This window comes from Nipponia nippon, unplaced genomic scaffold (genome assembly GCF_047370975.1).
Source record: "Nipponia nippon isolate SJK-2023a ecotype South Korea unplaced genomic scaffold, ASM4737097v1 scaffold_43, whole genome shotgun sequence".
In the NCBI taxonomy this organism is placed as follows: domain Eukaryota; kingdom Metazoa; phylum Chordata; class Aves; order Pelecaniformes; family Threskiornithidae; genus Nipponia; species Nipponia nippon.
The window spans coordinates 1081152-1095124 of NW_028262362.1; the positions used below are offsets into that span (position 1 = coordinate 1081152).

General features: G+C 63.8%; 1 protein-coding gene and 1 long non-coding RNA gene across 3 annotated transcripts; one reads left to right on the plus strand and one right to left on the minus strand.

The window, feature by feature from the left end:
- Window positions 1–1444: 1444 nt before the first annotated feature.
- Window positions 1445–7267, minus strand: HTR3A (5-hydroxytryptamine receptor 3A). Of its 2 annotated transcripts, none has more exons than XM_087778404.1 (9): window positions 7003–7267; window positions 4891–5054; window positions 4666–4710; window positions 4199–4308; window positions 3434–3603; window positions 3065–3225; window positions 2608–2818; window positions 2193–2426; window positions 1445–2020 (listed from the first exon to the last, which is right to left on the minus strand). In XM_087778404.1, the coding sequence occupies exons 1-9, from the start codon at window positions 7241–7243 to the stop codon at window positions 1722–1724; spliced, it is 1635 nt and encodes a 544-aa protein (XP_087634530.1). In that variant the 5' UTR covers window positions 7244–7267; the 3' UTR covers window positions 1445–1721. The 2 variants fall into 2 exon arrangements, with proteins under 2 accessions (XP_087634530.1, XP_087634528.1); XM_087778402.1 differs by having other exon boundaries at window positions 4891–5057.
- Window positions 7268–7586: 319 nt separating this feature from the next.
- On the plus strand, window positions 7587–13083 carry LOC148052847 (uncharacterized). The gene is made up of 4 exons (XR_015709159.1): window positions 7587–10301; window positions 10393–10493; window positions 11452–11589; window positions 12865–13083. It is a non-coding gene; the product is annotated as an uncharacterized LOC148052847 (long non-coding RNA).
- The last annotated feature ends 890 nt before the right edge of the window (window positions 13084–13973 follow it).

Here is a 13973-nt window from a genome sequence, read left to right on the forward strand (position 1 = left end):
TGCCTGGAACTTTTTCCCGCGTGCGGCACTTCCCGAAGCTGCAAGAGGGCGAAGGGAGAACCTGGATCCTTCCTCCGGCACGGGCGGCCTTCTCTTCCAGGGGGAAAGGGCCGCGGAGCGGCGCGAGGGGGTCAGGTCGGGCGCGGGATGGCTTCCTAGCACAGGGAAGGACGGAAGGCGGAGCAGCCACCCACGCGGCCCGTGGGATGCGGCGGCACAGGTGAGCATCTCGCGGCGGGTCCCGAGGGGCATCCGGGGTCCCAAGTGGGCGGCAGAGGGATGGCGAGGCCAGCTCGCGGGTCCCGCCGCCCTCTCCAGCGCGCGGGCTGGGCGGCGTCGCGCACCCGGGTCAATGGGCCCATTGGATTTGTCTGTTGGAGCGTTTGATGTTACATGAAGGCGGCTCGATCCAGAGGGTGTTAATTGCCCGCTGCAGCGATCAGGTCTGTAGCACCATCGATCTCGGCAGGATCAATGGGCTGATTTAGTGTCTCGCGAACTCTTTAACTGGACACCTCATCAATAGGCAGCCGCTTACAGACCGTCAGCGCGTTAGCGTGGGCGGGAGCCCGCTCCACCCGTCCTCAGCCCCCCTGTCACTCAGCGGGGAGTTTTCCTGCAGGTGATGGCTCCGGGACAGCGAGTGAGGCCCTTGGTCCAGGGCCGGTGGGATGTAGGAGAGCCAGGCGCTGTCAACCCACCCCTGCCTCGCCGCCCGCAGCCCAACCGCGCGCAAAGATGCTCCCAGAGCGTGGGATGGGCCCTCCTGTCATCTCCAGCGCTTCCGAGGACGGCGCCCATGCTGGTTGCTCAGGTACGTTACCGGCGTGGCGAGCGAGCTGTGCCTTTACGGGGTCTCGGGCAGGCACGGCGGGGCCGGGGACCACCCTGAAAACACTGACAGTGCTCTCTGTCGCAGCCCCCTGACACCCCCAGGTCTGAAATGAGAGCGGGTACTGCGTCGGGCAGATCTCGCCGTTCGGCTCGACTCCCTGCTCTGGGACGCGGCCAGCGGTTCTCTCCTCTCGGCCTCGCGCCTCTGCCCTGGCGGGGCGGAGGGAGGGGGCTGCCCAAAGCCGCGGTAGCAAGCGGCGACCCCGCGGGTCTCTTCCACCACCGCCTGCCCGCGGAGCCGGCCCCGTTTGCAGCCCGGTTCGTCCGCCGTTGGCTGGCGCTGGTTCGCTCCCGGTTTAACCGTACGGCCGGGCAGGAGCGCGATGGCGACCTGCGGGCGAGCCTGCACGGCGGCCGGGCGGGGGGGAACGGAGCCCGACGAGCCGGGGGAGGGGGCGGGGAGGTGGGGGCTTCCCCCGGGCGGCCGGGGTGAGGGCGGGGGACCCCCGGGCGGCGGCGGGGACCCCCGGGGTGAGGGCGGGGGACCCCCGGGCGGCCGGGGTGAGGGCGGGGGACCCCCGGGCGGCGGCGGGGACCCCCGGCGGGCGGCAGGCGCGGGGCCGCTGTCCGCGGTGCTGAAGCGGCGGCCGGGCCGGGCTGGGGCGGGGGGGCACGGGCAAGGCTCGGGCGGGGGTCGTGGGTGCCCGGTGGGACCCCCTCAGCCCTGCCTCCCCGCTCAGGTGCTGCGGCTCCGGAGCTGGGGCCAAGGCGGTGGGTGCGCCAGCCTGGGCCAGCCGGCACCGGTGAGACCCGGAGCCGAGGAGCGGCCTGCGGAGCCAGGCAGCGCCTGAGGTCCCCCCCTCCTGCCCCCAAAAGGCGGGCGCCGCTCAGGCGTCCCGCCACACCGACCAGAGGGTGCCCAGCGTGACGCTGTAGGCCAGGACGGCCGCCAGGTACGCCCGGAAGAGCAGGACGTCCAACACGTAGCCCACTTGCAGCCACTCGCGGGCGACGTCGCGAAACTCCTCGCGTTTCTCCAGGAACTGGCGGATGGCGGCTATCTCGCGCAGGAGGCCGTGCGTCAGCGGGGAACCCTCCGCCTGGCCGGCAAAGGCCGGTGCGGGCCTCGAGCCCCCCGCCGTCTCGCACTCCCGAGGGTCCTCACAGCCGTAGTGGTTCAGCTTGGCTGCGGGATGGAGAGAGGCAAGCACGAGAAATCTCTTTAGACAGGGAGCCGGGATTTCTGCGGGTGGCCCAGGCGCCCGGATCGCCATGCAAACAGGGGCTATGTGGGCGTAGGTGGCTACGTGGGGCCAGTCCCCTCCCATTCCCGTGGGCCCTCTCTGTGCAGCCCTTACCTGTGCTGTCGTTGTTCTCCACCTGCCTGGAGATGTCCGAGCTCTGCGTCCTGCTCTGGCCGAATTTCTTCCTGTCCCGGATGCAGAGCAGGACGGTGGCTCGTTCCAGCAGCAGGCGCTTCACCCAGTCGGGGACGTGGGGCTGCAGGTCTTGCTTGTGCACCAGGCGCACGATCAGGATGGTCTCCGTCAGGCTGATGACGAGCAGCGCCATGCACACCACAAAGTAGATGCCTGTGGAGACAGTCAGCCAGGTGAGTGGCCTGCAGAGGCTCACGCACAGAGCGTGGTCCCGAGCACGCCCTCCCTGCCCACCCCTCGAGGGGAGCTGTGGTCTCTCTACGGAGCAGCAGCTCCTGCTGCCCCGGGCCCAGGACTGCCGGGGCAGCTGGCTTGGCGGGTAGCGCCGCCCTACCTATCAAGGGGGTGCCGACCGCGGTAGCTGGCAGGGTGTCGGATACGATGATGAGGAAAACCGAGTAGCCCAGCAGGAGAGTGATCTTGAAAGAGACCCTCTCGCCACTGTTGGGAGGTAGGTAGAAGCCCACGATGTCCATAACCATCAGGAAGATGCTGGGGAGCAGCAGGCTGACGGTGTAGAAGAGGGGACGTCTCCGGATGACTACCTGCGGGGCAGAGAGACAGGAAGGGCTCTGCGAGGGCCTGAGCTGGCGCAGCTCTCCGCCAAGGCAAGCGAGGACTGGTGGGATGCGCTAAGGTGAGCCCGAGGAAGGGCTCGGCACCGGGAGCCTCGGCCTGCGGGCAGGAGCAGCCTGGCAGGGAGCAGCTGGGTGATCAGGCAACGGGGGCGGTGGCAAGACCCTTCCTCAAGCGCCCCATCCCCGAGAACCGTGGTGGCCGAAGACCCTTACGTAGAACTTCATCTCGGCGTAGCTGTCGCTGCTCTTGACGCTGAACTCCTGGAAGCAGCTGAGGACGTAGAGCAGCTCCCACTCGCCCTGGTTCATGAAGACGCTCCGGTCGAACTTGACCAGCTCCGGCTGCCGCCACAGCGAGAGGTTGATGTCTCGGACTGGGGGGCGGCGGGGAGGTGAGGACCAGTGGGTGCCCGGCCTGAAGCGCCGGCAGCTGCCGGCACCTCCACGCCGGGCTGGGCGCCTGCCCTCCCCGCACGCATCCCCGATCCGCGGGGGCCACCTAGAGGGACGAGCTGCCTTCTGCACCGAGCTGCGGCCCGGCGGAGGTCCCGCCCGCTCCCCCCGCCGGGGTCCCGCACTCACTGTGGTGCAGCCAGCTGGTGAAGGTGAGCGAGCAGTTCTGGACGTCGAAGGGGAAGTTGTAGATGTCCAGGCTGCAGGCGGTCATCACCTGGATGGGTTTGAGGTTCTGCACCTCCCCGTGGTGGCCGACGTAGACGTAGGGGACGTGGGGGGACTTGCCGACGTCCACGCTGGGGGGCACGAGGGACAGAGACCAGGGCTGGGGAGCACTCGGGGCAGGGGCTCCGCCTGCCGAGCTGCGTTTGGGAGGGGGGCTCAGGAGCTCAGGAGCCGGGGGCTCACCCCTCGAGCCGCTTTGTTGGCGGTACCCACGCACGCGCGCCTGCCTGGCATCACCTCCGCGCTGCCCGGGGCTGCTGCCCTCGCCCAGCCCAGGGCGCGCTTGTGTCCTTGTCCCGGGGCTCTCTGGAGCCGGTGGGCACACCTTAAATCCCAGCAAAGCAGGGAAGGACGCCGGCTGGCTTCGTGGGAAGGGCCGGCGGCTCTGCAGCTGCCCTCGCATTGTGCTGCCTTCACAAAGCCTTTCTCCAGATAGCTGGATCCCACCCCCGGCACGGGGCGGGTAATTACCGACGGTCGCGGTTAGCCAGCGCTGGAAGCGGCCCAGCTGCCAAGCCGTTCCCCATCTGCAGCTCGCCCGATGCGGGGAGGCTGCCAGCTCTGTGCCAGGAATACAAAGCGCAGGGCGGCACGTGCCCGCGGTGGGCGAGGGGGGTCCGAACCCCGGGCTGCCTGCCGCCGCCCCGGGGGCTTCACCTCACTCACAACTCGTTGATGAGGATGTCGGGCACCCAGATGCTCTCGGCGGGGAGGGAGATCTGCGTCAGGTTGTCGAAACGCTCCGGCTCCCACCTGAGGAACTCGTCCGTCCAGTGCTGGGGGACGAGGGAGAGGGGCTTGGAGGGCAAGGTCCCTTCCACCCCGCCGGGACCCGAACCCACGCTAGCACCCCGCCGTGGGAACCAGTCTTCAGCCTCATCCGCGGGAGGGAGGAAAGGCTCGTCCTCCAGCTCTCGCGCCCCTCGGTGGTGCGAAGCACAGAGCACGAAAGCGGTGCCTTGAGGTTCGTGCCCTACAGAGGTCTTGTCATCCCCTGGGACGGGTTCGACCTCGCTGTGCTCCTGCGGGGCCGCACGCCTCTCCCATGGGGAAACCGGTATTTGCAGGGGTGCTCGGCCCCGGGGGCGTCCCAGCGAGGGAGGGGCGAAGCTTGCATGGTCCCATCTGCTCACCTGCCTGTACCAGATGTAGGTGGTCAGCACCTGGTTCTTCTCATCCTGCGGGAAGAAGAGGACGCGGTGTCGGCCCAGGGGGCACTGGCACTCCGGAGGACAGGCAGAGCGTGCCGGGAGGATGCCGCGCACCGGGTACCGTTCCCCTTGCTGTGGACGTGCAGAAGCTGCCCGCGCTGAAGGCAGCTGCCCCCGCCCCATGCGGGGTGGGAGGGGAGGACTCACCACGCTGAGGATGGCGTAGACCATGAGGTCGATGGCCACGTTGGTGGTCGTCCGCCAGTCCCGCACAGGCCGGGTGCCCTTCTGGTAGCGGGCCAGCAGGTAGTGGGACAGGCGGCGCAGGGCCGGCTCGTCGGGTTCCGGGGGCCGGCCCCCCTGCCGGGTACCTGCTGGCAGAGAGAGGGGGGGTGGATGGGGCTGCTCGCACCGGGGCGGCGGCTGCAATCGCCCGGGGGGGTGTGCTGCGAACCGTGGGACGCTGCTGGCTGCCGTCCCTCCCTTACCGGTTGGGGTTTCCCATCAAAGTTCAATAGGAGCATCCTGATGGGAACCAAGCCTACCTGCCAGAACCGTCACCTAATGTTTCATTAACATCTGCTGCTGTGTAGGTGGAAGGGGCTGTGACCTTCCCCCAGCCCTGGAGGGCAGGGCTGCCGTCTTCTGCCTCTCCCGAACGCGTGCCGGGACAGTGGCAGCGGGGGACTGCGAGGGACTCGCTGCCCCCAGAGGAGTTCCCTGCCGCTCGCTGCTTCCAGGGGCATTTCTTCGTTGCTCTGCAGGGGGAGGCAGGGAAGGTTAGCGATGAACCGGGATGCTAAATTCACTTGTTAGGTATCTTGGTATCTTGGCGTTTGCTTCCTGTGGAAACGATCCCTCGGCTGCATTAATCGCAGAGCAAATTGCTCACGGCACCCGCGTCCTCGCTGCAAGGCAGCCGGCGCCGCCGCAGCCGAGCCAGGGCGGCAGAGCTGCAGTCGCGGCTTTGCTCTGCAGCACGCCCAGCCCCGGAGTCCAATTCCCGTGTAATGAAAGGGACTCATGGGAATAGATCTGCGGGAACTTGGGAAAAGCTGATGGGGAGGGGAACCTTAATCTGTCTTTCAAGCTAAGGAAAAAACCCGGCGGCCTCAGCCCCTCCAAGTCTGCACGCAATCAGTAATGCCGGGGAGCTGGCCGGGCGCACGGCCCTCGCCCAGGCAGGCGGGCGCCGACGGAGGCGGCCGGGGGGGGCGAGAGGCAGCAATTAGGGCGAGGGGAGGAAAACAGGCGCTGCCGTCACCGCCGCTGGGGCCAAGCGGCCCTTCCCATTGCAGCTGGCGGCAGCTGGCTCGCGCCCGCGCTTCTCCTCGCACCCACTCCTCCCCCTCGCACCCCGAGGGACGCTCTGGCTTCGCCCTGGCTGCTCCGTGCGTCTGCCGTGGACACCGTGCCGGTCTGCCCGGCCCCAAACCTGTGCCGGCAACTCGCCTGGTGCAACTCGGCACCGCCCTGGCACACGGGTGTGCGTCTGCACGGACCTTCCTACCCCCTTACCTCCGGCATCGCTAAGGCGAGAGAGTCATTGCTCCCGCTCCTCTTCTGCCACCTCTGCCGCGCTAACTGCGGGAGAAGGTCTGGGAGTCGGGAACGATACCCCGATGAGAGGGGCTTACCTGTCTGACAGTCCAAAGATCCCAGTTACAAACCCGCTGAAAGCTTTCAGCTACGCTGGTGCAAACCAGCACAACAATTTTTCTACTGTTGCTCAGGAAGGTTAAAGGAGAAAATAATAATGGCGGCTTGCGAACATTTTGGCAGTCGGCTTTGCACCGCGCGGAGCTGAGATTGCAAACCACAGGCACGGTCTCGCTTCTGCGCGCTGCCGTCCCCAAAACCCAGCTCTGCGTTATGAGGGATGCAACATTATATTAGAGAAATCCCTTTATCGGGTGGAGGGCTCGGGCAGCAGGACACAGGCAGGCAGGAGATCACCCTGTTTCTCTCTACGTATGTATGCCCCCAGTGCTCAGACCCGCACGCTTCCAGGGCACTTCGAAGCCCTGCACCGACGAGCCCGCAACGCAGGGCTGGGTTCAAACGCCGCGCTACCTTGCTGCGGGCGTCAGCCCGCGTCGCCCAGGCAGGCAGCGCCTCTGGGCTCTTGCAGAAGAGGTTCCCCGCACTCGGGCTTCTCCCGGGTAGGTTGGTTTTCAATAGCGTTAAGGTGGCTATAAAAAGCAGCCTTTGCATGCCGTACAGTGCTGCTCGGGTTTGAGGAAGGTATTGGCACCGTGCCTTTCGGTACGGGGAGCGCCCCGCTCCGCCCCAGTCCCCCAGCAGGGCCCCCCGCCTTACCTGGGCTCTGCAGCGTCGAGGCGAGAGGCAGCAGGGCCAGCAGCGCCCCGAAAGCTGCGGGCATCATGGCTCTGCCGGCTCCCAGCCGCTGCCTCCCTCCTGCCCACCTCCCTAGCCTGCCGGCTCCGCAGAGGAGTGAACCGGAGCTGGGAGGCAGGCAGCACGTCTTGCTCGCTTTCCCCCCACCGTCAGGTTTTTGAGAACGCCCAATTAATCTCGCGACCAGCCTCTCCCACTGCATCAAGTTTCAGGCTGGGAGGACGCGAGAGGAACCCACCCAGCCACCTCTCCGCCCCGCCGGCTCCCCCGGGGCTCCCCCATCCCCTGCCCGGGCGCCTAGCCGTGGGAACACGGGTTTTGGGGGTGCAAGCTTCGTGCCTGCGTGCAGCGGGATCAGGGGCACGGCGGGGGGGGGGGGGGGCGGGGGGGGGGAGGACGTCCCAGGCACCAGGGCTGTGCCAGCAGCTCGTCAGCTGTTGGAAAGTCGGGGGGGAACCCTCTGAGATGGGGTGGTCTGTCCCGGGCGGTTATTGGCACGGGGTGGGTTTCCATCAGCAGGGAACAGGGGCTCTGGAGGTACCAGACTTCCCTTCACACCCTACGGCGGGGCAGATCTGACAGATGCAGCTTGCAGGCAGCACGTGCTGCCTGCTGGCCTTTTGCACCCCTGCCCGGGGGCAGCAAGATTTCCCCAATGCTCTCCAACACGCACCGAGACGAGGGTCTCCCTTCGTTGCAGCTCTTTGCATTTGCACGCCAACTTCAGAAAGCGCTTCTTACCAGTTTCTCTCTCCCCAAATATTCAGCGCCTTTGGGCAAACGAGACCGTAAGCAAAGGTGGGTCCCGTGTGACTGAGCGCGAACGTTTGTTCAAGCGCCCGCCCGCGCGCTGGTGCCCTGCTCGGGCCGCAGCATCCTTCCCTCCGCGTCAGCATCACGTCCTCGGGGTAAGGCAACGTCCCTCTGCCTGCTGGGGGAGCCTCACCCCGACCCCCGTTCCCTATAATCTTATATATTCGTGTATGTATGTCTGCATTTATGTGTGCTGTAGGCGCCTGTGCCCCCAGGAAGCTGCTGGAAGTGCTGGGGAAGCGGTGGGCAGGGACCGGAGCCCGCGGCGGCGGCGCAGAGCAAATCGCATCAGATGGCAGCGTGGAGTCACTTAAACGAGATAAGAATTAGTGCGCGGCCCTGATGAACTCCCCCTCGGCTGCCAACAGCGGTGTCAGGGAGAGAGCGAGAGCAGAGCCGGGGCTAATTTGATTTCTCGGCTCCGTTAGCGGCTGGCAAGTCACCTCCTGGGGAGCGCAGGCAGCTCGGAGCTCTCTCCCCTTATTGAATCCGGGTAATGAAAATCACGGGCAGCACCGCCGCGGCGCTGGGGACCGTGCCCTGCTCTGCCCCCTCTCCTCCGGCCCACCGCGGATGCTGCGGGCAGGATGCGGCCGAGGGGGCGAGGACCGCTCAAGCGGAGCCTCTGCTGCAGCATCATTAACTCTGAATTTTCTCCCTTGGGTTTTACGTCTTCATCTTAAAGAGATTTTAATGTAGTTCCTATCAGGGCTCCTGTTATCGGATATCTAATTAGCGTGATCTATTATAGCCTCGTATCACGCGCGCGCGCAGGGGGCTCTTGCGGGATGTTTTGTGGGACGGCTGATATCAATCGGCAGCGCCCGGATCAGATTTACTTTCCGAAATGGCGTAATGGGATTTTATTAGCCCTGTAATCTGCTCTGCGGTAATTGCTTTTCTGGGAACCGAAGCGCTTGGCGTCCGGGGCTTCCCGCGGCTCGGCCCCGCGTCCTGCCTGGGCTCTGCCTGCAGCCGGGCACAGCAGCATCTCTGTGCTGGGATGGAGGCTAAGGGCAGAGCAGCCACCTGGGCTAGGCAAGCAGCAGACTTCTTAAGCCGGTGCTTAGCCGGGAGCTACAGTGATCTCGGAGGCTGGGGAGCACCCAGAGGGCAGAGTGCAGGCACAACGCCCCCGCGGCACGACGGGACCAACGATGCTCAGCATCCCCACTCTGTGAGGGGACCAGCGATGCCCAGCATCCCCCGTCGCCCCAGCCTGCCCTTACCGGGAACGTAACCAAGCCCCGTGCGGGTGCTGTTCCCACGGCAGCGTTAGCCTCGGCAGCTCCCGCCCTGTGCCGTGGGACTTGCCGGGGGCCGCAGGCAGCAGGGGCTTTGGCAGGCGTGCCGCCGAGCTCTGCGTAGGATGGGATGCTGCCGCCGGGCTGGGGACCGCGGTGGGAACGGGGTCTCAGCTGTGGTGGCACGCAGCCTCTGCCTACGCAGAACAGGCAGGAGAGGGAAGCAGCCCTCCTCCGGGCTGCCAGGACTCGCCTTTCAGAGCGCGTTTGGAGCGTCAAAAGCAATATAGCATCGCGGAGGAGCCCTGGCAGCGCGGCTGCCTGCCGGCCCCGGCCCCATCACGCACCCGAGGCCGCCCATTACGGAGCCTCGCGCTCCCCCGAATTGCACGTCTGCTATGATTTAACGCTGCGAGACATGAAATAAACACCATGCACAGGCAGGGCTGCCGGCACTGGCTCGGCCAGGCTCACAGCAGCCCCCCACACCGGCGGGATGCGGGACCCTCGGCGGGGGCAGGAGAGCGAGCCACCCTCCTGCGGGGCAGCGGTCCCCGGGGATGCTCAGGGTCGCTGCGAGGGTCCTCAGGGCCAGAGGGGCACCCGGGGTCTCTCCCCTGGCACCCCCTTGCATGGCTCCACGACCAAAGCGGAGACCAGAGAGAGTGCTTGGTGCTACAGCCTTGGCTAACGCCATCGCTGCTGTGGGTCGCTGCGGATGCTGGTAGCTTTGCAGGTCCGGAGCCCGTCATCACCCCGCCAGCAAAGGAGCCCGACGCCTTTAAATCCCAGAACGGAGTCCACTTCATTTCTTAATTTTCGAATTCAACGCGCTCAGGAAATTGTACTGGAGGAGTTCTACAGAATTTGGATCAGGCATTCATCACTATGCATTGAATTGGGCTTTTCAGTTTGTAATTCTCAAATCCGCTGGGCCACGGGGATTTTAATTCTCAAATCCGCTGGGCCACGGGGATTTTAATTCTCTAAGTTTAAGAGAGGGGGGCGCTTTCCTTTTGGTCTTCTTCTCCATTAGACACCCTTCAGGTGTGAGCAATATTCCACCACCGTTTCATTACCCATTAAAGCCAGGTGATAATAAGTATGGGAAGGTATTTGGAGCCCATTGCTGTTAATGAAGGAGACCCAGCTGATCCTGAGCGGGGACGGCAGCCCCGCGTCGCAGGCACCGTAGCGCCCGAGGTTAGCCAGGAGTTGCCTTGCTGAGAGCAGATCCTGACCGGTGTTTAGTCTCGCGTGACCGTCTTTTCCTTTTTCTTTTTGTTTTTTAAAGGAGACCCATGCCAGAGCCCCACCGGGCAGGAGAGGGAAGCCGGGCTCCAGCACTGCCTCCGCTGCACGGGCTGCCTGCTCGGCAGAGGCCCCAGCCCAAAGGTAGGTTCGCAGCAGCGATTGCGCACACCCCGGCTCCCTTTCTGTAAAAATCTCCTGTCTGCCTTCCTCACCTTTCACCCCAGCTCTTCTGCCGTGGCTGCAGTTTTTAAGAAGTATTTCCAATCAGAAACCGCAGCGCTTCCAGCCCGGGTTTTAATACAACCCCGTTGGCCGTTACAGCTGGGTATTTTTCCCTTCATTTTCTGGAGAAAATGAGAAAGATTTCAAGCAGATTGGAGAGGTTAATTTGGGCTGAAAAGGCTGTTAGCTTTTGATGTAAAACACCTGAAAAAGTCTTGCAGAAAAGCCTCCTCCCTCTCGTTTCTGTTGGGGCCCAATGCGCAGCCAGAGCAGCTGGGGGGGCAGCAGCCGGGCCCTGCCCCAGGGCCGGGGGTCCCAGCCCTGCCGGGTCATCTCAAGAAGTCCTAGTCCCAGTCAAGAAGCTCCTGCAAATGAAGCCGTCCTTCCACGAGCGGCACGGACAGGGGAGCTGCTCTGCAGGGTGGTGGGGCAAGACGGCTGGGCCCGGGGACGCTCCGGGCCAGGGAATGCTCCCCGGCCAGGGAAGGAAGGCAGAGACAGATGCAGAGCAAGGCAGGGAGGGCTGCGGCTGTGCTGGAAAGGTCGGCCGCTGCCGCGCAATGCGTGGGGACAGCCCTGGAGGGGACGGTGGCTGGAGCAGGGCTGGGAGCACGCGGTGCTCAGCTGCACGCAGGATGCTGCCGGTGGCCGGGCTGCCGCTCTGGGTGTCGAAGGGAAGGCGAACGTCTCCAGGCTGCACGTGGGCGTCATGTCCTGACTGCCCTGTGGCCAAGGATTTCACGGGGAAGCAGGAATTTGGGGGTGTCTCCGTTTCTAGGTGCTGAGCTGGAGACGGAGCCCAGCACGAGACTTTGTGCTCGGGGCGGGTTTTGCGGCAAAGGGGAGGTGAAAACTTTCCGCTGTTCCTGTTTAAAAGAATAGGAACAGGATCCTTGCGAGGAAACCACAAAGATGCCCGGTGAGCTCGCGAGTCGTGGCTGACACAACCCGGCGCCGGGATGCGACCGAGGGCAGCGAAATCTCCCTCATCCTGCCGCGGAGGCTGGGACTCGGGGTGAGAAATTCCTCCTTCTGATCATTTGCCTTCTCAAGCGCGAGCGTTTGGAACCCACTGACGTTCCCTGCAACTCACGTTCCCCTGGTGCTAATACACCATTCTAGCTGTTTGTTTTTTTTTTTTTTTTCCCCTTTTTTCAAGTACCTGCAGTGCTAATTGCTTCCTTTTGCTAAGAGAAGGTTGTACGGAAAGACCTCAGGACACGGAAGGAGCAGGGTAAGGGTAGGTGTTAAGCTCGTTCTTCGTCTGAGGGCGTACGATACCCCGTGCAGTAAATTATCTTTAGCGCCGTGTGCTTTGACTGCACTCGATGCTGCAAACGAATCGCCAGGATCTGTCCCGCACCCTAATTAGTCACTGCGGCGTTAATCAGGCTGCTAAACAGAATAATGCATACCCTCGGCAAACCGGCAGCTGAAAATGTGAGGCTGAGTGTATCTTTGTAACCAGGACGTTTGGAATTTTTAGGTTTAATGCTTTTTTTTAAGGTAGGAAAATCCCTAGGGACCCTTCCCCGGGTGGGGAGCTCTGGCCGCGGGCTGTGCCGGCCTGGAGCATCCTCGTCGGAGCGTGGCCATCCCGGCAGCTCGCAGCCGAGCCACCGTGCACGCCTGGCTCTTCCTCCTCGACTGAGACGAGGAGCCTCGCAGCGCCAGCTGGCTGCTGGAATTGCCTCTCCGCCGGTGTTATTCCCGGCTCTTCCCTCTGCCTTTCCCACGTACCCTCCATCTCGCTTGCTAAAAGCAAAGGCTGCTTTGCAGAAAGGGGGGGTTCGTTACTCTTCCTAACAGCGGGAGCCGAAACGGGTGGTTAGCGAGCGGGCGCTCGTGTTGCTCTCCCCCATCTCGGCAGACAGATGCCGTGGCGTCTGTCGGGGATGCTCCAGCCCAAGCACAACCGTAGCTGTGTTTCACAGCTGGCCAGCCTCGATATGAGCACACTGGAAGTCGTCTCCTCCGACAAGGTCATCTCCCTGCTTAGGTTCCCCCCAAGTCCCTGTAATAGCAGGATATTCCCAGGCAGGACTAGCCTCTTACAGACGCCAAGCAGGAGGCAGAGGATGGAGGCGGTGACGAAGCCGGGGCCGGGAGCTGTTCGAGTGAAGCCGCGTGCCTGTGGCAGCACGCAGGGACCCCGTAGTAAAAATTACAGCGACCAACGTTGCCTCCCGATCTCTCGCTCTTAATAGCCTCGCAGGCTCCCGAAACGGGCAGAATTTCTTACGTGGCGTTTAAGCCTTACCGGGTGTCTTATTTTTCCTTTGCCTATCAGGGAAAGTGGATAACGCCGCCAGCTTGCTCGGTTTTACTTTATCAGCCCTGCTATAACTCCTCCTCCTCGCCCTCTTGCCTCCCTAATTCCTGAGCTGGAGCACCTGTGGGAACGTGGGAGCCGAGACGATCCTGGGAAGGGCCACGTTGAAATTCTCATGCCTCTTCCAAAACAAAAGGCAAGCGATGCTCTGTGACCACCCAGGGAAAATCCACGTGCGGGAGGTGCCCACCCAGCCAGGAAAGGGCAATTTTGGCTTGGGAATTAGCAAACAGGGGGATGGCAGCCGCAGCGTCTGACCCCTTTACCCCCTTCCCCCTGCAGCGCCGCGGCTCCGGCGGGAACGCTGCCGCCAGCATCGCCGCCACAGCGATTTCGATGCCTGGGCCGGGGAGAAGTGCGCATCGGCAATTCTAAGTGTCGCGTTTCTGATGATGCAGAAGGATATTTTGCCCGCCGGCCCCCAGGGAGCTCGGCCCCGCCGGCTCGTCGGGCTGAGCCAGATTGCCCAGGCGCGTGAGCCACATCTCATCTGCGAGGTTCCCTGCGTCCCAGCGCTGACGAGCGGCCGACAGCTTCGGATCCGCGCGGACTCGCAAAGCCCCGGGTCCCTTGCTTGGGACGTCTCCGTGTCAGGCGTTAAGCTGGTTTATTAAGAGAAAGGTGAAATCGCGGCTGTATCCGCCCCAGGGCGTGACGGGAAGGGTGCTTGACGCCCTTTGCCTCGGCCCTGCTGCCCGCGCGAGGTGACAGCACGAAAGCCGTGAACAGGGGGCTTTCGGTGAAACTAAACCCGGAAAATGACTCTTTCTCTCTTAGTGTTAACCAGGCCACAAACCCGTGAGTTGGGCAAATGCAGGCAGCAGGTAACCGGCCCCCCCTCCGCACCTTTCCTCCAGGGCTTTCCCCTGGCAGCGCTGGGCACGCGCCCGGCCCCGCTGCCGGCACCCTCGCCGGCGGAGAGCGGCTTGGACCAAAAGAGGCGTCAAAATGTTCTTTTCTATTATGGTTTTTTTCTCTTTTTTTATTTTTTTTTTTTTCATTCTTTTATCTGTTAGCAGGAGCGCTGCGGGCTCAGCGAGCTCCCTCGGCCCCGGGCGGCTGATTTC

What these genes read in the sequence shown, in the direction of transcription:
- HTR3A (XM_087778402.1), bottom strand. Translation starts at nt 7,243, where the DNA reads ATGCAGTGGGAGAGGCTGGTCGCGAGATTAATTGGGCGTTCTCAAAAA. An exon ending in GACATCCTCATCAACGAGTT is followed by an intron (nt 3,604 to 4,198) that starts GTGAGTGAGGTG and finishes CGTGCCCCCCAG; the next exon opens with CGTGGACGTCGGCAAGTCCC. An exon ending in ACGCCGAGATGAAGTTCTAC is followed by an intron (nt 2,819 to 3,064) that starts GTAAGGGTCTTC and finishes TCTGCCCCGCAG; the next exon opens with GTAGTCATCCGGAGACGTCC.